The following is a 23,487-nucleotide window of genomic DNA, read 5'->3' as shown; positions in this document are numbered from 1 at the left end:
CGGGGGCTTGTATCTCAACCCTGACCAGCCATAAAACAAGAAAAGAGAAGCAAGCTGAACTAGACTGCAAGGGATTGCAAAAACTAGTGAGATGGTGAAGGCCAGTGAGGGGGAAAATAACTTTTGCGTCCCTGAAGCTGGTGTTTTGGGAAAGCTGGAGAAGCCACAAAAAGCTGGTTTGGACTGGTACACAGAGCATGGGGGACAGAGGTCCCTGAATGAGATGCCCCCCAGACTTAAAACCCTCCTAAAAGCTGGAGAGATAAATAGCAGACCCTGGACGGTCTGTGCACAGGTCAGAACTCTCGTCTGTCCTTTCCTCTCTTCTTCTTACGTTACACTCAGGCTTGGCCAGCCTCGGGTTGCGCATGTGAGAGTATAAAAGTGGGTTAGGGCACAGGCACTAACGCTTTCTTTCTTCGTCTGAGTGACATGGGGGCGGACCCGTCATTCACTGCTGTTATTTTATTAATAAAGCTTTAAAACATTTCCTCCCCTAACATTCCTGTGGCCTCAGCTTGATCACCTGATGCTTCAGGCAGATTGGTAACATAAATCTGTCACATTTTTGGTGGAGAATGTGGGCACGAATGGTTAAATCTTTGACGAGTCCCTGAAGGACCGGTACTTACTTAGCCAGTGCTTCCAAGCAGATGCGTTTTGCTTTTTCCGCCTGGAAGTCCTGTCTTAAGGTCGGCAACTTGTCCTGGGCATAGGCTTGGGTTGCCATCTGGTTAGTAATGTTCACTTTTAGTTGCTTAATTTTTACTAACTGTCAAGTACACATTGCCTTTAAAAAAAAAATTTTTTTTTCCTGTTTCAACAATGTTTGATACCACATGGCCGCTACAGTTCATATTAATTTCAAAGCTGCCCCTAGGTTTTTGCCCTTTTGCTTTTTATACTTGGCATATAGGTTTAAACAAACTTTGCCATGAATGCACACTTCACAATGGAACCCCAAGGATTATATCTCACCTTGCTGAGAGCCCTCTTCAGCTGGGAGAGGTCTTCACCCACCCATGAAAACAGCAACTGGATTTTTGTTGCCCCTTCCATAGTTCAGGCATTAGGACCACCTGCCTCCTGTGACACCACTGGGACTCCCATGTCCGCGCTACTTAATGCCCGTGCATCCAGCCCTGACCCCACCGTATACGCCATCATTGCCCACGACTGTGGGACACCTGAGTCCGCAGTTGAACCCTTGTTTTTTGATCATGTTGTTACAATGTTACAACTGGTAACAAATTTGTCACACAGACAACTCAACAGCTGAAAGATATGGGAAACAGATCCCACCAACCAAGATAAGAAATGTAGTGCTATCAGAGTGCATAAGAAAATTCTCTCCACCTGACTTTGACAAACTTATGTATTCCTCTTGGCTCCACGTGGGTCTTTTCTTGCTGTGGTTATTCATCAATTAACACCGGGAACAGCTGTACCTTAACTATCATTTAGGGAAATAATTGAAAGTAAGCCCAATAGTCATCAGAGCAGCCAATCCAAATATTTTTCCCTTTTAGGGGGAAAAAAAAAAAAAAGGATTATCCAATACATCCACTCAACATTCTTACTCCTCACTAGAAACAGAGACAGATATTTTTGGTGGCCCCATGTTCATCAAGCTTAAGTGCTAAATCATAATCCACTGGAGAGGGAGGTGAAACAGAAACAACAACCATTGTTCTTCAAGATGTGTTGCTCATATCTGTTCCAATTAGGTGTGTGTGTACACTGCCTGCATGGCTGTTGGAAACTTTTCCCTAGCAGCTACCCGTCAGGCGGGCTCTGGAGCCCCCTGGAGTGGCGTCAATATGGCTCTCTATATATGTGACCTAGCCAGCCTGACCTCCCTTCAGTTCCTTCTTGCCAGCAACTCTGACAGAGGGGAAGGTAGGGGGGGAACAGAATAGATATGAGCAACACATCTCGAAAACAACAGTTACAAAAAGGGTAACTCTTTTTTCTTCTTCGAGTGCTTGATCATATCAATTCCAGTTAGGTGACTCCCAAGTCTTACCTCGGAGGTGGGGTCGGGGTCAGGTTATTGCAGATTGAAGAATCGCTCTGCTGAAGGCCGCATTGTCTCGAGATTGGTGGACAATGGCGTAGTAAAGGTGTGCACTGAAAACCATGTGGCAGCCCTGCAGATCTCTTGAAGAGGTACATGGGCCAGGAAGGCTGTCAATGAGGCCTGCGCCCTCGTGGAGTGAGCTGTAATGGCAGGCACAAGAACCTTTGCCAAGTCACAACAAGTGCGAATACACGCCGTGATCCAGGAGGAGATCCGCTGGGAAGAGACTGGGAAAACCTTTCATCTGCTCTGCTAAAGCGATGAACAGCTGGGTTATTTTGGGGAATGGCTTTGTTCGGTCTATATAGAAGGCGAACGCTCTTTTAATGTTCAGCAAATGCAGCTGCTGTTCACGAGGGCTGGTGTGTGGTTTTGGGTGGAAAACTGGCATAAAAATGTCCTGGCTAACATGAAAGTGGGACACGACTTTGGGAAGAAAGGCTGGGGGAGGTCTAAGCTGCACCTTGTCCTTATGAAAAATTAGGTAGAGAGGCTCAGATGTGAGGGCCCACAGTTCAGACACACGTCGTGCCAAGGTGATGGCCACCAAAAAAGCAACCTTCCAAGAGAGGTAGAGAAGTGAACAGGAAGCTAACGGCTCAAGTGAGGACCCGTGAGGTAAGAAAGGACTAAATTAAGGTCCCAGACTGGAAGAGGGGGCTTCATCTGGGGATGAATCTTCTTCAAACCTTTCAGGAAACGTCCCACGATGGGATGCGCAAACACTGGGATGAAAAGCCGATATAGCTGTGAGATGAACCTTGAGAGAACCAAATGCCAGGCACTAGGCTTTCAAGGGCAGGAGATAATCCAGGATACATGGGATTGAAGCCTGGAACGGAAGTACTTGCCTTTGGGCACACCAGATAGAAAACCTTTTCCATTTTGCTTTGTAAGTGACCCTGGTAGATGGCTTGTGGCTCTCTAGAAGCACCTGCCTCACCGGGTCTGAACAGGTGAGCTCTGTCTGGTTCAACCACTGATCTTCCAGGCCATGAGGTGGAGCAACTGAAGGTCCAGTTGAAGGAAGCGGCCATGATTCTGCAAGATGAGGTAGGGAGCGAGAGGTAGACGTACCAGGAACAGGACTGACAGGTCCATGAGGGTGGGGTACCAGCACTGGCGAGGCCAAGCTGGAGCCACCAGTATGATGTCCACCCTGTCCCTGCGAACCTTGAGAAGCATCTTGTGGATGGAAATGGTGGGAAGACATAACAGTTGACTGGACCATGGAATCAGGAATGCATCTGCGATTGAGCCTGGCCTGTGACCCTGCAAGGAGCAGAAGTTTGGACACTTTCTGTTGGCCCACGTGGCGAACAGGTTGATTCGGGGAAACCCCCAACTGCGGAAGATTGAGTGGATGATGTCCAGACAAATCGACCACTCATGCATAAGGAACCGTATGCTCAAAGTGTCCACCAGCTTGTTCTGAATGCCTGGCAGGTATGAAGTTTGGAGAAGGATGGAGTGGGATAGACAAAATTCCCACAGTAAGAGGGCTATCTCACTCACTGGTCTGACGTAATAAGTGACCATGCACGTTAGAAGTGAGATAGATTATTCAGGAAGGGAGGATAACTGGCCAGGTTGTGGACTGGTAATCCGTCCTTGTAGACACCTTCAAAAGGGGCGCTTAGGGCCTGGAGGGGGCTTGGACTGTCCCTGACCCTGCTCAGGAGGAGGGTGTGATGGCCTACACCGATTACCTATTCCTCCTGCGGGAGAAATCCTGCCTGGGCCTAATGGGGAAAGACAGCTGCTGGGTGGTCTGCGGTTTGAAAGGCTTCCTTTGGGTCGTCAGGGTATGCATGCCAAGGTATGCAGTCTAGAGTTTGTCTGCTCGGCAAACAGGCCCTGGCTGTCGAACAGGAGGTCCTGAATTGTTTGCTGAACTTCCAGGGGGAGACCCGAGGATTGGAGCAGGCATTGCATCTCATCATGAAACCCTACGCCAGGGTATGTGCTGCCGAATTCGCAGCATCCAAAGAACCCTAGAGAGAAGTCTGGGCTATGATTCTGCCTTCCTCAGCGATGGCCCCCAGTTCAGCCCTTGACTCGGAAGGGAGAAGCTCTTTGAACTTTTGAATTGCAAACCACGAGTTGTAACTGTACTGGCTCAGGATTGCGAGCTGGTTAGCCAACCGGAGAAAAAGGTTTATTCAACAGGGGGCCTCTCTCCCAAACAAATCAAGGTGTTTAGGGTCTCTTGATTTGGGCATGGACCCCTGCTGACCCTGCTTCTCTTTTTCATTCACAAGGGAAAACGGAGAGGGATGGGTGAAAAGATATTTGTAACCTTTATTACGGACAAAGTACTTTCGTTCAGCCCCTTTGGCCATAGAGGGAATGGAGGCAGGCATTTGCCAAATAGTCTTGGTGTTAGATTGATAGTCTTTCGCATGGGTAAGGCCACCTGAGAGGGACCCTCTGGTGCCAGAATGTCCACGACAGGGTCCTCATCCTCTACCACTTCCTCCACCTGGAGGTTCATATTTAGGGCCACCCTTCAGAGGAGCTCCTGCAGGGCCCTGTAGTCCATGGGTGGTGGGCCAGATGTGGAGGTACCGCCACCACCTTGTCAGGAGATTTGGAGTGGTGCTGGGAGGTCGATTGGCACTGCAAAGTGGGGCTTTGCCTTGATGGAGAGCAGTGCAATGATGTAGAGTGGTGCCGCTGAGGCTCGGGCCAAAGCGGGATCTGGAACGGTGCCGCTAACAGGACAGGTGCTGTGCTGGGGAGTAGTGCCACAAAGTGGGTCGGTGCCGAGTTACAGTGCTGTGATGTAGAGCAGTACTGCTCTGCATAGAGCGATGCCAGTGTATCGAGTGACGACGGGGAAGTGCAGTCCGAGGTCGATGCGAGCGGTGCCACGAGGTCACAGATGGGGATCTGGACCTCGAGCAGGACCACGACCTATCAGCTGACAACCACCTAGAGCGGGAATGGCTCCGAGCGTTGGGGCTACGAGACCAGTGGCGCAAGTCAGACTAGTGCCGTGAGTCAGATCCGTGCAGGGCATAAGTACGGTGCTGTGACTCAGAGCGGCATGGAGATCCTGGTTGGGGGACAGACGGCCTGAACATAGCCGGTTTGCCTCTGGAAGGTGCTGGGCCTTGGGGTAGTGGAGGCCTTGAGACTGGAGACTTGGGCGCCATCATTTCGATAAGCCCTCTAGCGGCCTTGAAAGTGTCCAGTGTGAAGGGTAGCATGACCTCCTCCACCTGCAGGGAGTCCAGGACCATGGGGCTTCCTGGGAAGACGGGAGCCTATAAAGGTTAAGCCCGACTGGAGGGTCTGTTGGCTATAGGCCCATGCTCCACACCATGCCCTGCCGAGGCTGCAGTTTCCGTATCAGGCCATTGTGGAGGCTTGTCCTTAGCCTGCTTCTTGCGGGCAGCTGGCGAGTGGGAGGGGTGCTGAGGGGAATGCTTCTGGGCCCCGGGAGATCGCAGACCCTTGGGAGGGTGTGCTGAGTCCTTTTTCGGTGCTGCCGATGGCACCACCAGAGAAGCACTCTTGCACTGAGGCACTTGGGGCCAGGTCCTGCTGTGGATGGAGGGCAGACTCCACGAGGAGTTGTTTTAAACAAATGTCCCTCTCCTTTCTAGTGCAAGGTTTGAAGGCCTTGCAGATCTTGCACTTGTCCACCTTATGGACTTCTCCCAGACACCAGAGACAGGAGTCGTGAGGGTTGCCCATGGACACTGGTTTGGTGCAGGAGCTACAGAGTTTGAAGCCCTGAGACGGCATGCCCCGGAGCCCTGCGGGGTACTCATTGAAGGGGGAAAACCCCCCAACATAAAGACTACAATTAACAACTAGAAGAGAACAATTAACTAACAATGGGTAACTATATACAAAGATAAGCAGAAGAGCTAGGTATTAATGGAGCACTTGCAAGCAAGAGACCACTGTTCCAACAACCATCACTGGTGGTAAGAAGGAGCTGAAGGGGTGTCAGGCAAGCAGGGTCATATATAGAGCGCTATATCGCCGCCACTCCAGGGGGCTCCACAGCCGGCCCAATGGGTAGCTGCTAGGGAAAGTTTCTGACACCCATGCATGCGCAGTGCACACAACTAACTGGAATTAATATGAGCAAGCACTCAAAGACAAATATGTAGGCTTATAGTACTCCTCTAGATGGGATTTAATTTACTAATGAAAAACATTTCTGCAAATTTACAGTACAATTCTATATACTTCATGGATGGCAAAAAAAACTAACCTTTTGGAACTGTTTAAACTATAAACATCTGAAATGCGAACCAGCACGATTTGTCATGAGTACTGCTTATGAACACATTAGGAGGGTTTTCCTTCACTTCCTTCTGCGAGTTCTGAAGGAAAATAAACTCATGCCAGAAAATCTCATCTCATGGTGTTTGGAAATGGTGTTGAGAGACAAGGTGGGTGAGGTAATCATTTTTATTGGACCACGTTTTGTTGGTGGGAGCTGCAAGCTTTTGAGCTTACACAGAGCTCTTCAGGTCTTGGAAACACAGAGTGTCACAGCTAAATACAAGGTGGAACAGGTTGTTTAACAGAAGCATAAGTAGTTAACACACATTTCAAGGGACCATTCAAGTTAACACCCCTCCAGTTAGAGGGGGGAAGGTGTGTTGTTGTTTGGGGTAGGGATGGGGGGTTGTTAGTGGGTTATAGTTAAGGTCAGAAGGGACTATCATGATCATCTAGTCTGATCTCCTGCACATTGCAGGCCACAGAACTTCACCCACCCCTAACCTCTGGTTGAGTTACTGAAGTCCTCAAATCATGATTTAAAGACTTCAGAGAATCCATTTACACTAGTTTAAATCTGCAAGTGACCCAGGCCCCATGCTGCAGAGGAAGAGGAGGTTACTTACCTGTAACTGGAGGTTCTTTGAGATGTGTGGTCATTATCTGTATTCCATTGAGGGTTTATGCATACATGCAATGCTTCTGGAGCTAGAGAATTTGAAATTAGAAGTGTCCGTTGGTCCACACATACACCCTTGCCTTGCCTTATGGTTTCATCCAAAATGATAAAGGGCAGGGCAGACCGACCATGTCTCCAGTTCCTTCTCCATCACCAACTGAATAGATCTGCAGCAAAGGGGAAGGAGGATGGGAAGTGGAATACAGAAAGTGCCCACACATTTAAAAGAACCTGCAGTTACAGGTAAGTAACCTCTTCTTTGAGTGATGGCCCCTCTTGCATTCCACTGAGGGTGATTAACAAACAGTACCTAATTTGGAGGAAGATGCAAGGATGAGGATGGAACAGTTGACTCATTTGGCACTGCTGTCCTCCCCATATCTCTTGCAAAAGTATGTACCGAACTCCACGTGACTGCCCTACACGCTTGGGCTCTTGTGGAATGGGCTCTCACGCCGAGCAGTGGAGGCAGCAGCGACAACTAATAGCTGAATGTAATGCACCCCGAAATCCACTTGGAGATTCTGTGTGGAGATTGCTTGCTCCTTAGTGCTCTCAGCCATTGCAATAAGGAGACGTCCTGATGAGTCTTGTCTCCTGCAGGTAGATGGCCGTGGCCTGGCAGACATGGAGGGAATGAACTTGTTGTTCCTCTGCTGAGACATGACGCTTTGGAAAGAAAGCAATTAAATATATGAATTGGTTGAGATGAAACTAGGATATTACCTTTGGTGGAAAATTGGGAAGTAGGTGAAGGGAGACTTTGTCCTTCTGGAAAATGGTGAGGGGGGGAGGGGCTTCCATCATGACCTCAAAGTTCACCTACCCTTCTCACCAAAGTGATAGCCAGAGAAAATGCAACTTTTATGGAAAGGAAGGACAGAGCAGGAAGCCAGCAGTTCAAAGGGCTGTTTCATTAGTGCCATTAGAATTAGGTTGAGGTCCCACTAGGGAGCGATAGGTTGTATGGGTGGGAAAGTTCTGAGGAGGCCTTTCCAAAACCTATTAGTCGACACATGTGTAAATACAGAGTGTCCTTCCATGGGGAGTGTAAGGCACTGATTCTCACTATGAGGACCTTGAGAGAGTGGAGGGCAAGCCCCAACGTCTTCCAGGACAGGAGATAACTGAAAAGAAAGGGAATCGCCAGTTCCTGTGAGGAAAGCCCTTTCTGTTGGTCCCAGGAGATGAAGAGTTTCCACTTGGCCCCGTAGGAACACCTAGTGGACTCTTTCCTTCTGCTCAAGAGGATATCTTGCATTTCCGATGAACACTCCCATTCTAGAGAAGCTGCCCATCCAAATACCATGCTGTGAGGTGACATGTCTGCAGATTGGTACGTCTGAAACCAGAACTGTCTTGGCAAAAATGGGGTGATCAGAATGACCATGGCTCTCTCCTGCCTGATCTTGTGGAGTACACATGGCAGGAAAGGTAGAGGGGGGGTAAGGCATAGCTGGTCTGATCTGACCAGCGGAGTATGAGATCATCACCTTGAGAGTGGATACTGATACACCTCCCCCACCCCCTAAGCGACTTCCATGCTGCCTTCTTGGGTATAGTTTGGTAAGGAGTTGCAGATACTGCACCCAGATGAAATGTGGGCTTCTCCCAAGCAGTAGAGGCAGCACTGATGTTAACAGCTGATCAAGAAGGAACAAGGGCAGGTGGCATGGGTACTGAGGTGGTGGGGGGGTGGCAGGGACGGGTAACCTGTAAACACATTCCCCCAAAGTCTCAGTTCTACAAATACTACTAAAAGCTAAAACTATATTAAAACAGTAAAAACAGAAAACACTTTAAGAAAAACTAACTATATACAATTCTAAACATTTGAAGGTGCGTCATACTTGAGAGAACACTAGTAGCTCTCCCTCGGACTATGCAGCGATGAGAAGGAACTGGAGACAAAGTCGGTCCACCCTGCTCTTTATCACCTCTGACGAAACCATGAGGTGAGGCAAGGGTGCATGAACGAACCAACGGACACTACTACTTTCAACTACTCCAGCTTTGGACGCGTACGTAAACACACAATGGAATACAATAGGGACTATCACTTGAAGAAGGCGGCAAACCTGCCCCCCCAAGGTCTCCGCCAATCTGACCCAGGGGAAAATTCCTTCCCAACCCCAAATATGGCGATCAGTTAGACTCTGAGCACATGGGTAAGACCCACCAGCCAGACACCTGGGAAAGAATTCTCTGTAGTAATTCAGAGCCCTCCCCATCAGCCACTGTAGACATTTGCTGCTAGCAGTTGCAGATCAGATACATGCCTTGTAGGAAGTCCCATCGTACCATACCCTCAGTTTGTTGTAATAAACCATAAATCCAGTGTTCAGAGGGAGTATTATTATTATTATTTTATATGCTGAGAGAACCTGCTTCAATACAAAGATTCCCCCCACCCACCTGCACACTCGTAGTTGTTTAATGATATCCCATATAGGTTCCAGTGTGGAGTGGAAAGTGACAACTACAACTCAAACTTGATGGGGACCCCATCCTGAAAGAAATCTTTCCTGAACCCCTCTTCTGGCCTTCAAACAACCCACAAGGTGGTCCAATAAAAAATATTACCTCATGTGTCTCTAAACACTATTTCCGAATACCTAAATGGGGAAAACTTTAAGGAACACCTCTTAAACACGTGAAATCTGTATTGCAATCAAGTTACTTTTAAGTGAAATACAAATAATTATAAAGAATTCAAACACATTTGAATAAATATTTCCAGTTTTTAAAAGGTCATTTTTATTTGAACCAGCTTTGAATAATGTTGATTAGCTGGTAGTTGTATGAGGCAGAAAAAAAAAGAAAAGAAAGAAGATTGAATGCCATTCACATTCCAGTATAAATTATCCAGCAAGATTTTGTAATCTTGCAACATATATTTTATCCAACTTCTGACATCACAAATCATACCAAAAAGCGTAATTATACAATAATTTTTTTCAGAAGGAACTGTTTATGTGTTTAATTAAAAAAGACTAGACAATTTAATTTCTCATGTGCGCATCAGTCTCATGTCCACAATCATTTACATTCCACACTTCATGCTCTCAAACAAATATCCTAAAGAAGACAGATTTTTTCCATCACTGATACTATTGAAGATATTAGGTAGGTTTATATACAGAAGCTGATTATATGATTTGAACTTTAGTAGGCAATAAGTTACTGACATATGCTGACCAAAACAATATTCCATCCAGACTAATTATATATATGATACATTCAAATAAGAAAAGCATTTGAAAGTTTTATGCTGTTCATTATTTTATACATTGCAGTGCAAACAAAACAAGTGAAACTTAACTTTTCCTGAGTGTTTACTACGTCCCCATAATCCATTTAAAATATGCTCTTTTTATACCTAGACTTGTCAAAACTGTACAATTAAAGACATGCTGCATTTTGTAAATTTCAGAAAAGACTGATCACCAATTCATAGCGATATTTAAAAGCATTTTTAAAATCCTTCATCTCAATTTTATAATTCTACAAAGGATAGCATAGGTTTAACATGTAGCAAAAGTTGTGCTGACTTTTTTTCAATTGACCAAATGTTCCAAAATATATAAGTCACACACTTTCCAAAACATGAAGGGAATAGTCTGTCTGAAAGGTTTCAAAGTAAATTTTTTAACAATCTATATTATAAGTTTAAACTAATTCTTCCGTTACTAACATAATGCCCAAGGAACTGCCCCTTTCTAGGCAAAAATAAAATAAAATAAAAACTAAACACCTTTCAGGAATGTGTTTTAGGCAAGTGGAAAGGATTTCTTACAAATTTATGTTTGTGCTGATGGCTACAGACTACGAGTTTCTAATTCAATCTTGTCCTCTGTTTGAAGCACATCAAGGTCTACTGGAGCAACAGGTGGTCGGAGCATGATCTCTGGTCCACCCCCATAGATTGAATGGAGAAAATTCCAAGTTTCTTCGGAAATCTGTCCAGAATCTGCTCCTGAAAACAATATATTTAATTGTTTTCAAAAGCGTATCTTAAAAAGTTTAGATTATGACTTAGAATAAAACTCTTGTGTGGTTTTAAAAAAAAAGATGTTTAAAAGTGGTAGAAAACTTATTGCCCTAAATACTAAACACTCAAATTTAATATCATCCCTTTGAATTTCTGCAACAACACTGTGCATACTATCCAACCTGATGAGTGTTTTGTAAGTGAACTGTCAAGAACATAATGGAGAACAAACTTTCTTACATTTAATACTAATTGATACCAAACCAACTGATCACCAGAGAATGTGGCACTTAATTTATCTCAAATGTACAACTAGCATTTCAAAACCCAAAATAGGTTATAAAATGTGAAGTTTCTATAATGAATCATCTTCTTTGATAAATTTGTCCACCAGGCTGATCGCAGACAAGCTTGTGTTCAGTTCCTGGCAATCAATAAAGGATTTTACATGCAACTCCAGCTAACTAAGGCATGGAGTTAAGGGATTTCACAGAGTCCAGTCTGCTCATAGTGGCTGAGACAAAGTACTAAAAGTGCGGAATATAAAGCAGCAAACAAAGAAATTCTCAGAACCCAAGCAAGAATACACCAATAAGACATTACAGATGAGAACAACAGAATCACATTGACTTTCACAGGTGTTGGATCAGCAATTATGTGGTGCTGTACAGTATTTACCAGAGTTCCTGTCACCTCTCTCTCTTTCAACTCAAGAGTCAATGCAGGGCAAGTGAGTTTGGTAGAAATACTTTTCCAACTTCCATCGAGTTCTATTATGGCTTAGGATAGCTTAAGCTAGAGTGAGAGCTTGGTGACCAATCTACCAGCAGTAAGTGATTTAACACAGTTTCCTTGTTATATGTTATAGTCAGATGCTTAACATTAGGAACACTGTGCCACTGTGTATATAGAGTTTAAACAATTAAATCTCTAATATGCCCTGGGTCTAAGTCTCATAGAAACCAAGTAACAGGTTAATGTAAATATTTAACCACACTACCTGTAAACTTTAAAACCACATTTTAGAGGATATTATTATGAAACGTATTAAGATTAATTTTGAAATATTATTCCTGGGGGAATTCTGTGCCACTCCATGCAAGCATATTTCATGTACTGTGCATATTTTTAATGGTTTTTTTGTTGCAGAAAATAGCTTCTGTTGAAAAGTTGCTGCAGTTCTGCTTTTTTACCACCAGAGGACGCTGTGGTGCTAGAACAGAGCAGCAGCTCCCGGCCAACCCAAGCTCGATAGGGAAGAGAAAGAGACTGCCTTCTTCACAGCACCTATTGGGCCAGGTCATGAGATGGGGGGAGACAGACAGTGTAGGCTGCTGGGGGGTCAGACATGGGCTCATAAAGGCTAGTGGAGGAGGACAGACTAGGGCAGGGGACTGAATGCGAGTGGAGGTGCAAGGCCATGGTGGGAGGGAGATGCAGGGCTACATGAGCAGAGGGAAACGGGTGCAGAGCTACAGCAGGGAAAAGGGATGGCTAAGCGGGGGCACAAAAACACATTGGGCCAGGGGGTGTAGGGACACATGGAAATGAGGAGGCGGCTGGCTGAGGGGTGTAATGACACATGGGGACAGGGTGTAGATTCATACAGGGATGGCAAGTGGGTGGCTGAGTGGGGGTGGAAGGGCACATGTTGACAGCGGCAGATGTGCCTGACTGAATGGGAGAGGCTAGGGGTCAGCATGAGGGATGTTCCCTAACAATCCCTCCCTGCCCTGCCACCAAAACCCATTCCATACTTCTCCCACCCATACCCAACAACCCTTCAAGTTCATACCCAGGCTCCCTCCCAGCAACTACTTTGCTCTCCCTCAGCTCCTCCATTACCCCCGACTTTCCCAAGCTTTTGCAATGCTTCTGAGGGGTACGGGAAATATGGTTCTGTGCTGTACTTTAAATGAATTACTCCTCAGAGTTCTGTATTAATATTCCTAGTAAGAATCTATTTGTCAAAAGACATTTACTGAATTTTTTGTTGTTGTCTGTATTGCTACAGACATACTTGCTGACAGGTATTTTTAAAAAAATTACCAAAATAATTGAAACTGGTGTGATTATACTGTGTTATTTTAGAAATAAAATAAGCAGATTTTAAAAGATTTGTGCACAATTTTTAATTTTTGGCACAGAATTCCCTCATTAGTACTATATGCTATGAATGCAGATGACTCCCTCTGTATGTAATGATCTACCAACAACTGTCCACTAAAGGATCCCAGCTCTCTCATTCAAATCCCCTTCAGAACACTGATTTCTATCAGGCTCACAAAAATGATTAAAATTGTTTTAAAAATTTAATATGATCTTTTTCCTCTAGGTCTCCCAGTGCATTTTTTCCTATACTTTTCCATTCTCTGCATTTCTCTTCTGCACATACTTTGATATTTTTGTCTTGTACAGTGCTGAGTACATACATATTGTGGCTACATTCTTTTAGTTTGACATAATTCTTGATTCAAACTGATGGTCCAAATCAGGACAGACTGTTTAAATGGATGTACCTTACATCCAGTAGCTTCAAAGCCAGCACCTCCAACCTAGAGGGAAAAGATTCCAAGCTCAAAGCAAATTGAGTGGTACACATTTAATGAAAGATGACAGAGAAAATACTTTTCCCCACAATAGAAAATTAGTTCTCTACACTATTTTCTATACTCATATCTGTAGTTGGATTTATCTGCAACAGAAACTAGTCCATTAATTTTCTCCAATTGCCGTGCATATATTATCTGAAATTTAGCATGAAGAGTGTAAAACCACTAAAACCTATGGTTTATAACAGAAATGCATATAGAACTTCATAGTAGCATGTTTCCCAAACCATTAACAAAGAATAGGCTACATAAAGAATTTATAATATCAGTAGATACTCACCTTGTTTTAATATAACATTACTACATTTAGTGACTGCAATCTTCGTATTATCAATAGGACCTGGAGGATCTAGCGTGGAAAAAAATGAATAAAAGATTAGGACTCTGAAAAGGGAAAGAAAGATTTTATTATTATTTTTTTAAAAGAGCATTGCAGTTGAGTTGCCTCCCATATGGTCTGACTGCTGAATTGTATACTTTGTACCGATGAAAAGGAAACATGCTTTCAGCAATAGTACTATGATAAGAAGACATAAATGGACATTTTTCAAAGAGTAATCATTGCAATAATGAATAAAATCTTCAAGCAGTTTCAAAAGCAAGTTAGCCACAATTGCTATCCTTACGTGATCCCAAAAATAGGTACTATTGAATATTTAAATTGTAGCTTTACAAAAGAGATTTTCACCTGAAGATAACTCTATTAACGACAGTAGTATGCTGTGAAATTGACTTTCTGCACAATATTTGGAACTATCAAAGCATGCATTAAATATTTTCTTTACTATTCTGCTCATGATATTCTTTGTTTTATCCTTCTGACAACATTCAGACATAATTTACTTTACTGTTACTACTATTTGATAAGGCAGAGAACATAATGAAAGAGCACAGATTACCTACTTACTGAAGAGAGTTTTATAACCCCAAATAGCTACTTACCACTGTCTTTCCCCTTCACAAATCCTTCCCATTCTCTGAACCACTGCATACTGATGCAATAAAAAATGGATAGAGATTCTTCTTCTTGGAATGCTCTGTTGAGCTGGAAAAAACAATAAAACAGATAGGCCCATTACCTGCCTTGTTATAGTTAGATGCAAAATGATTTTTTTCAGTAAACCATGATTTCTATCTAATATCTGATGAGTAGAGCAGCAATATTTGGATTGATACAAAATTATTTACATGTTCTCAGGGTATCAAAGCAGTAAACACTTGGTAGTCTTGAATCGCAAGAAAATATCTGAAAGTCAAATCCTACGTCATTTGAGAGTTTAAAGATTGTAGGTTTCCTTTGAATAAACTAGTACCATAACTAACAACTAAAACTAATGCTCCTGTGTTGTATTGCACACCTACATATGCAGTTGCCAGAGATTTTTTCTTTAGTGCTATCCGGAGGGATGACCATATGCTCATGGAGCCCTGTGCTCATGCACCCATACAAGGAGTGCCACTGGTCCTGCACCCTCTCAGTTCCTTCTTGCCATCAATTCCGACAGAGGGGTAGGAAAGCAGGTCATGGAATGAACATGAACAACACATCTCAAAGAACAACAGTTACAGAAGGTTAGTAACTGTTTTTTCTTCTTTGAGTGCTTGTTCATTTCGATTCCATGCTATGTGACTTGTAAGCAGTATCCCTGGCGGTGAGCTCAGAGTTCACGGATGTGCTGCTTGCAACTCTGCTCTTCTGAAACTGGCAGTGTCCTGGCCTGCTGGATGACGGCATAGTGGGAGGCAAACGTATAGACCGAAGGCCATGTAGCAGCTCTGCAGATTGGTACCTGCACAAGGTACCTGACGATGCCTGTGCCTCCTGGAATGGGCAGTCATGACAACCGGGGTCAAAACGCTTGCCTGTTCATAATAAAATTTGATGCAGGAGGTTATCCAAAATGAGATCCTCTGGGACGATACCAGCAGACCTTTCATCCTGTCCGCCACTTCTATAAAGAGCTGTGTTGACTTGAGGAGGGGTTTTGTTCTGTTGATGTAGAAGGCCAGGGCCTGTCTAAAAGGAGAAAGAACTATATACAACAAGAAAAGTCCAAACCACTAGGGTAAAAAGCCTTGTGAGAGCCAGAGACTGTTTCAGCAACCGTCAAAGGCGGTAAGAAGGAACTGTGAGATCACAGGTCTGGCGACGCCCCTTATAACAGCAGATGAGTGCAAGGCTTGAGGGGGTGCTACAGACAGTTGTACGGATACCACTAAGGGAAATATCTCTGGCAACTGTGCATGTGGGCGCACACACACCTAGCATGGAATTGACATGAGCAAGCACTCAAAGAAGAATTCAAGTTTTATCTATTTGATTTTCCTAGAAGTTCACATGGATGCCTAGAGAGAGCATAAGTAAGAAAGTTAATATTTAGATTGTTTAAAATTTTTATTTCATGACTGTGTTTGTTTACACCTGTTTAACTAAAACAACTAACAACTGGAGGGGAAAAAAATCACTTTGTTAACGATTCTCCAGCTCAGCCCCTTCAAGAACTCAGAAAGTTCTTATTTCTGGGTCTTCCAAGAAGACTCTGAGGAAAACAGGACAGAGAAGTACAATAAAATTTTTTAAAAACAATCTTTCAACTCTTTCTACATCATAAAAAAAGATTTTTCCACTCAGCAGGTAAACTCTTTCTGGTTAAGATGCTATCTCACCTATCTTTCTGGCAGAAGTGATGGTGATCGTAGAATCATAGAATATCAGGGTTGGAAGGGACCTCAGGAGATCATCCAGTCCAACCCCCTGCTCAAAGCAGGACCACTTTTTTCATGGAAAGTCATGGGTTCAACTGGCAGACTTGTCAGTCCTTTTAACACTAAACTGAGGTCCCATTAGGGTGGGGGTGGACGCCTGGGTTGTGGGAAGAGGTCTGCTATGCCTTTAAGAAACCTCTCTGTAGTTGGGTTGGAGAAGATAGAGTATCCTTCTATCCGCTGGTGGAAGGTTATGATCACTGCTAAATTAACCTTCAGCAAGCTAATAGAGAGCCCCAATTTCTTTAAAGGTCAACATGTAGTCTAGGACCACCGCTGGGGACACCCTTGGGTTGGCACCAGATCTGGAACCTCTTCCATTTCTGAAGTTAGGTACGACGAGTAGTGCCCTTTCTACTGTGTAATAGCACCTACTGTACCTCCTCAGAGCAAGATGTTTCTATGTGCGGGAACCATGAAGGAGCCATGCTTTGAGTTGCAGGACCTGCAGATTGGGGTGGAGGGTGTGACCCTCGTTCTGTGACAGGAGATAAGGAGTGACCAGTAGTCATCGGTGGACATAATGCCAGCTGCAACATCTGCCTGGGCCAGGTGAGGGTGATCAGAATGATGTTTGCTTTTTCCCTGTTTATCTTCAAGAGAACTTTCAGCAATAGAGGGAATGGGGGAAAGGCGTAAAGAAGGCCCTTGTCCCAAGGAAGGAGGAGAGTGTCTCCCATGGAGTGTCAACCAATCCCTGCCCTGGAACAGTACTGTGGACACATTTCTTTTTTTGGTGAGTAGTAAGCAAGTCTACTACCGGCATACCCCACTGTCAGAATATGTTGTGTAGAATCAACTCTATTTCCCATTCGTGGTCGTGTGGAAATCTGCGTCTCAGACTGTCGATTATCGTGTTGTGTATTCCCGGCAGATAAGCCTCTGATATTAGGACATTGTGAGAGATGCACCAGTTCCATAGCTTCAGTGCATCTTCGGACAGGAAATGAGACCTGGCCCCTCCCTGCTGGTTTATGTAGTACATGCAGGCCATGTTGTCCGTCATGACCTTTGTATGTGTGTCCTTGATCAGTGGGAGAAAGTGAGCGCACGCATTTCTGACCACTCTGAGCTCAAGCAAGCTGATGTGGGGAGACATATCTGCTGGAGACTATCTGTCATATATTGTATTGCCACTGAAATGCGCTCTCCACCCTATAAAGGGATACATCGGGGGCGGCGGGTGTCAGGAAAAGGGATGAGGAAGACTGGGCAAACAGGATTCCCACACAGATGTTTACTGGGTCCTCCACCAGTCTAAGGATTGCTTGATCCTGGTGGGCATCGATACAAGTTGCCTATGTTGTCTCCTGTAAACCAAACTGAACCAAAACTGCCGCTTCAAGATTGAGGGCTGAGTCAATTGTGGTCCCTATTGCTTTCCTTTGGGGAATCTTGATTTCTTTCTCTGTGGTTCATAAGATCTCTGACAAATATTGAGGTGTGTATTGCAATGACAGGGACTTACACAGTGGCTAATGGCTGTATTTTCTTTTGCAGGCTGGCATGTATATCCCCAGGGAATGAAGGGTCGCATATATCTTTTTGACCAACAGCTTTGTCTCCTCAAACGGTAGTTCTTCCACAGTGGCTTGGACCTCTTTCAGGAAGTCAGACAACTGCAGCTACGAAGCCCTTCTCATAGCCACAGCCACGGAAATTGAACGAGCTGCTGTGTCTGCCACGTCTAATGTGGACTGTAGAGATATTTTCACCATCCTCATTTATTATTGCCATGAATTAGTCTTTGTGGGAGGTCTGGGAGCTGATCGATAAAGAAATTCACATTGTTCTGGTAGTCGTATTTGGCCAACATGACCCAGTAATTAGCCACCTGGAACTGAGGAGTGGCTGATGAATACACTTTTCTGAGAAACAGTTCCAAGTGTTTCCCATCTTGGTGGATTTAAACTGGTACTGGAGGCCTCTAGAATTAACCACATCCACAATCATGGAATTGGAAGAGGGTGGGGAAAATAAAAAATCGGTGTCCTTTGCCGGCCCATAATACTTTTTGTCCATCCACTTACATGTCAACAGGCTGAACGCAGGGGTCTGACAAATAACTCTGACAGGATCCAGGAGTGCCTCATTAATTGGGAGGGCCACTCTGCTAGAGGTGGAAGAGTGTAGATTGTTTGCCAGTTTGTGGTGAAGTTCACGTCACTTTGAGCAGCTGGTATTTGCAGGGCTTTTGCCACCCTCTGAGCTGAGCGATTTAAAATCATCTGTCATGGATGGTGGAGGGGGCATGTCTGCCTCATCAGGTGAGGACAATGAGAGACAAGCTTGAGGGATGTATTCTCTTTCTGCCTCACCTTCAACTTCCTCCCCGTGTTGCTCAGGAGGTTCTGAACCCTTTGACACCAAAGCAGAACAGGGGTGCCTCCTTGCCTGTTGGTATGCCACACTAGGGGCCTGGGACGCTTGTTGCCTCTGGGCCTGCCAGGAGTCCCAATAGACCACTAAGGGTAGGGAGCTTGCGGCTGGTACTATGGCTGCCCAAACCATAGAGGTTGAGAGTTGGATGGGCGATACGCCTGGTGTCCATGATAAAATTGGAACGCGTATGGCGCGTAGGATGACGGTGGGAACCCAAGTCCTCTCGCTCACTATCTAATTCTGATGAGGAGAAAGGTGGTGTGCAACATGGAGGTATCATTGAGTCCAATGCTTTCGGAAAACTCAGCATCAGAGCCCCAACACTGAGTAGGGGCGAGTCTGGTGCATCAGACACAGATCTGTTGTGCACTGGAAATCAGTCGGTGCAGATGATGGAGGTACTGGTGGTTGTCCGTGCCGAATGGCTTGTACCAACAAAGCTGGAGATGCAGACCTAGTCATATAGTCCGTCAGTGCCACGCACACTGGGGTCAGTGCCGATGACCATGTAGATGTAGCCTTCGCCACTGCAGATCTTCCATGCTTTTCATGCCCCCACATCAAGTACCGGTACTTCTTTGCCCATGCCCATCGGGTCTTTGGAGAGATCAACTTGCTCTGTTGGCTTGGTACCACACATGCTCTAGATGGCTTCGGCGCTGTCAGTACTGATCATTTCCGGCTCAATCGGGGCTTGCTGTGGGGACTCACAGGCCTTTTCTTAGTGGTCTTGAGTGAGCAGCTCGGATCACCTGCCTTCAACATAGAAGGCTGCAGCGACAGCTCTTGCTGGGAATCCTGGTGTTGAAGCCTTAACTCTTTGTCCTTCCTGGATCTAGGTTTTAAAAACTGCTGGCACCAACCACACTTCTGTGAATTATGCTTTTCCCCTAGAAAGTGAATGCACTGCAAATGTCCAACGGTCATTAGGATGAATTCTTTGCTGTTAAAGTCACTTTCTGAAGCCTGGAGAGCCAGGGATACCCTTGTCCAGGGGCGGTCTGCACCCCTCCTGCCAACCTTTTCTTCTTTCCCGCCCCCCCCCACCCATGGCAAACTCAAAACAAACCAGGTACTAAAAGAAAAGACTTTCAAGGAAAGCTAAAAGTTGCAAAACTATAGGGAGTTAATGATCCATTAATGGACAGCTCTTAGCTCCCTCTCTAGTTAGGAGTGGTTGAGAAAGAACTGAGAAGGAAATGCCTGTGCACGCTGACTAGCCTCATGACAACTGGGGAGACGCATGTGGAACGGACTGCTATTGAAATTCTCCAATTGGCAGTGTGGAGGTGCACACACACCCCTATAGTGGAGCACCCAAAGGGACAACACTACTCAAAGAAGAACTGATTGTTCACATGGTGCTGGCTCTATTCCTTGTTTCCACCTAAGTAGCATTAATTAAAAAAAAAAATCAGCTAAAAACATATTTAGTGTTTCCTTATTGTTACAGGTCCCACATATGCAATTGCCATAGATACCACAGAGATATTATATTATTGCAAATGAGAGTAGATGGTTCACGTAAAAAACCTGCTCTATTGAAGTATGAATCACACTATGAAAGAATTTGAGAATCTTGGTCAAAATATTACTTCTGAAGAATCTATAAGATAAGGACAAAAAGACTGGAAAGAATCAGAGAATACTGATTACTAATTTTTACCCGAATAAACATTTCCAATTCAGTCTTCCTTCTTTTTTCAGTTTTCTCAGCCTCTATTTGGCAGGTATGACAAACATACAGGTGGTTAACAGCCGGTCCTCCCCCATACCTATAATCACAGTAAATTTCATTATTAATTTCATGATAAATATTTCATATTTCTCCTCCACATTTCTAATAGCCACGAGAATGCCAGCACCAGATTCTGTTTGCTTTAATGACATGTGGCAAACACAGTCAGAAGTAGAGGCTGAATTTCTTATTTTTAATGCTATTACCTTGGATAATTCATCTGTGAATTGGAGCAAAGCACAGCAGCACATACTAATAGGAGCTACTGAAAGCTGTCTATGATACACTCGGGTTCTGGTAACTATGACACATGTAGGCTACCATTTATTCTCTACACTACAGTAATATTTACCATAACTGGGGATACTGGCATTTGATCTTTGGAAACAAATATATTTAAGATTCTGCCTCACTAGACCCAGTTTGAATAGTTTATTATTTAAATCTTCTCCTAATAAAGAGAGTTGGCCACAAGTTCCTTCAATGAACTGCACCAAGTTAAAAAAATAAGTATATTTAAGATAAAAATATCTTTATTGCTCTGAAACTATCCACTACAAAAGGCAAACAACTCCACCCTCCACTCCTCACCCTTCCAAAGCCTTCATGGTTATACCACAAAAAGCTAGTAGCAGTTTATTACCTCTAAACCCAACAGTTTTGAATGAAGAAAAAATTAATACAATTAACAGAAAAAGCTTTAAAAAAAATACTTTGGACATTTCTCCCAGATGAGGATTCAAAAGCAGCTATTATTAGTCAGTTATTAACAATTTTATTTGCATTTTTAAATGCACAATTTATCTGACATGCACAGTCATTGTAGCTGTTTGTTTCTCAAAACTAATGAGGTAAAAACTAAAACAAAACTATGGAGGTGGACTACAAGACCAGAAAAACACTCGGCCCCACCCCATGCCAGTAAAAAGTTATTTGAAATTTAAAAACAAAGAAGAGACAATATATTTTTAAAATCTACCCACCACATGGCCTAAAGAAATTATCATCCACAAGAATAAAAGCTCTTCACCTGGTAATTCTGACTCAAAATCCTAATATAAGCATGTGTGATATGCCACATTAAAAATCTCCACTTCATATTTGTATGTCACCAAAACGATTTACATGTATTTGCAAACATGTCACCAAGTTCTGTGTTGAACAATACTGCAATGGGGATATTTACTCTTGGCTTTCTACATCAGAGGTTCTCAAACTGTGGTCCACGGATAGTTCCCTCTAAGGTGCGTGCCTGGGCAGCTGCACACAAGAGAACGAAGGGCCATCCACCTAATTAGTGGACTCACGCAGGCATGGCTCCACTAATTAAGTGCCTGGACCCTGGAGAAGATGCACATGTAAGGTGAGGTGGTGGACTTGGGGGGGGGGAATAGGGGACAGGTGGGAGGCGGCAGTGGGGTGAGAAGAGGAGGTGGGGGGAATTTGGGATGTTCCGGGCTGAGGTGGTCATAGAAAGGGGTGACTTTCCCTAGTCCAGGGCTGCAGCTGCCGGGGAGAGATGGCCCTCCTTCCCAGTGTCAGCTCTGTGGCAGGGGAGAGACCTCCCCTCCTGCCCAGCCCCAGCTCGGGGGCTGCCATGGTGGGTGAGAGAGGGCACATCCATCACATCAGAAAGGTAAGACTACTGATATTAAAATACAAGTTGTGTGCTTTTATTTGTAGAACAAAAAACTGTTTATTATTACATTTTTTTAATATAGAGCCTTTATCCAAACTGCTTTACAATAGTTAGCTAATGGTACACACAACATCTGGAAAGACCATTAAGTGGTCTGCTTAGATCCTCAGCAATTTTCAAGTGGTTCATGGAAAAAAAAAGTTTAAGAACCACTGCTCTACGTGATTCCAACATCTAAACTTGGTCAATGTCCACTGTTTTGTTCACAGAAGATTATTTTGGCACATGGCCCGCCAGAGGACAGTTTGTTTACCTGCTGCGTCCGCAGGTTCAGCCGATTGTGGCTCCCACTGGCCATGGTTCACTGCTCCAGGCCAATGCAGGTGGCAGGAAGCGGCGGCCAGCACATCTCTCGGCCCACGCCACTTCCCGCAGCCCCCATTGGCCTGGAGTGTAGTTTTTAAAATTAAATTAACGCTAAGTGGTTTTTCTGTTGTTTTTTTAAAACCAAAAATGCAAGCCAGTCCTTTGAAGCAATGGTAAAAGGCACTTTACAACAATGCCTTGTTTACTCAGATGTACAAATAAGCTCCAATCTAAAATCTGGCATGTAAAATCTTGATTCCGAAGATAATTTTATTTGAAACCTCTGAAGATAGTAAGTTTGGTTGTTTAGGACTATTTAAATGATTATCACTCCATTTACAACAATTTAATTTGTGAAGATATTATCTTTCAAGATATAAAAAGGTCGTATTTTGTTTAAATTAAAATTGAGTCATTTCATTACAATAAGATACTTTACCCACTCAGATTTTTGTTTCTTATCACTCAAACTTCATAGATGCATTTAAATCAGTGAGAGTCTTGTTTTAGCTCATGGATCACATTTCAGATTTTGAACTACATTCTCTGCCTATATATATTTTTGACTGAACTAGGTGATATGCTGATTATACTGTTTATTAAAAATAAAAGGGAAATGCACCCACTAAGAGCATTATTATTCTTCAGGAAATTTCGATTCATGAGAATACAACAACATGTACACTCAAAAGGACACCAACACTGGGAAGAAGATGAGAGAGCAAATACTACATGACAAATGTTAGCTATGTTGCTTAAATTGGAAGGCACTTGGATACAGAGATGAGTGCAGCATAAGAACGAGAGCTGGTCAGTAATTTTCTGTCAATTATTTCCTGAGACAAAATGCAATTTCTGGAAAATTTCAATTTTGCACGGGAAAATTTTGATTTTCCCCCAAAATATTGATTTCTTGTTGGAAATATCAAAATGAAATATTTCATTTGGGAATGAGTAACCCAAAATGGAGTATTTAATTTTTTTCATTT

The 23,487-nt window shown here is 44.0% G+C and overlaps 1 protein-coding gene across 10 annotated transcripts in view; it reads right to left on the bottom strand.

Moving 5' to 3' along the window:
• Window positions 1-9,725: 9,725 nt before the first annotated feature.
• The window catches only part of USP33 (ubiquitin specific peptidase 33), a 96,092-nt gene continuing 82,330 nt past the window's right edge, over window positions 9,726-23,487 (bottom strand). For 8 of the 10 annotated variants that reach the window (XM_030573561.1, XM_030573565.1, XM_030573568.1 and 5 more), the window contains 4 exons: window positions 20,422-20,530; window positions 14,550-14,652; window positions 13,888-13,956; window positions 9,726-10,980 (listed from right to left, as the gene is read on the bottom strand). In XM_030573561.1, the coding sequence (XP_030429421.1) occupies window positions 10,823-10,980; window positions 13,888-13,956; window positions 14,550-14,652; window positions 20,422-20,530 (439 nt within the window). In that variant the 3' untranslated portion in view covers window positions 9,726-10,822. Of the gene's footprint in view, window positions 10,981-13,169; window positions 13,551-13,887; window positions 13,957-14,549; window positions 14,653-20,421; window positions 20,531-23,487 lie in introns of those variants that run through there. The other 2 variants (XM_030573567.1, XR_004001706.1) reach the window with 2 other exon arrangements.

Source organism: Gopherus evgoodei, chromosome 8 (genome assembly GCF_007399415.2).
Source record: "Gopherus evgoodei ecotype Sinaloan lineage chromosome 8, rGopEvg1_v1.p, whole genome shotgun sequence".
Classification (NCBI taxonomy): Eukaryota; Metazoa; Chordata; order Testudines; family Testudinidae; genus Gopherus; species Gopherus evgoodei.
Note: the sequence above shows the minus strand (reverse complement) of the source record. Positions and strands in the feature narration are given on the sequence as shown.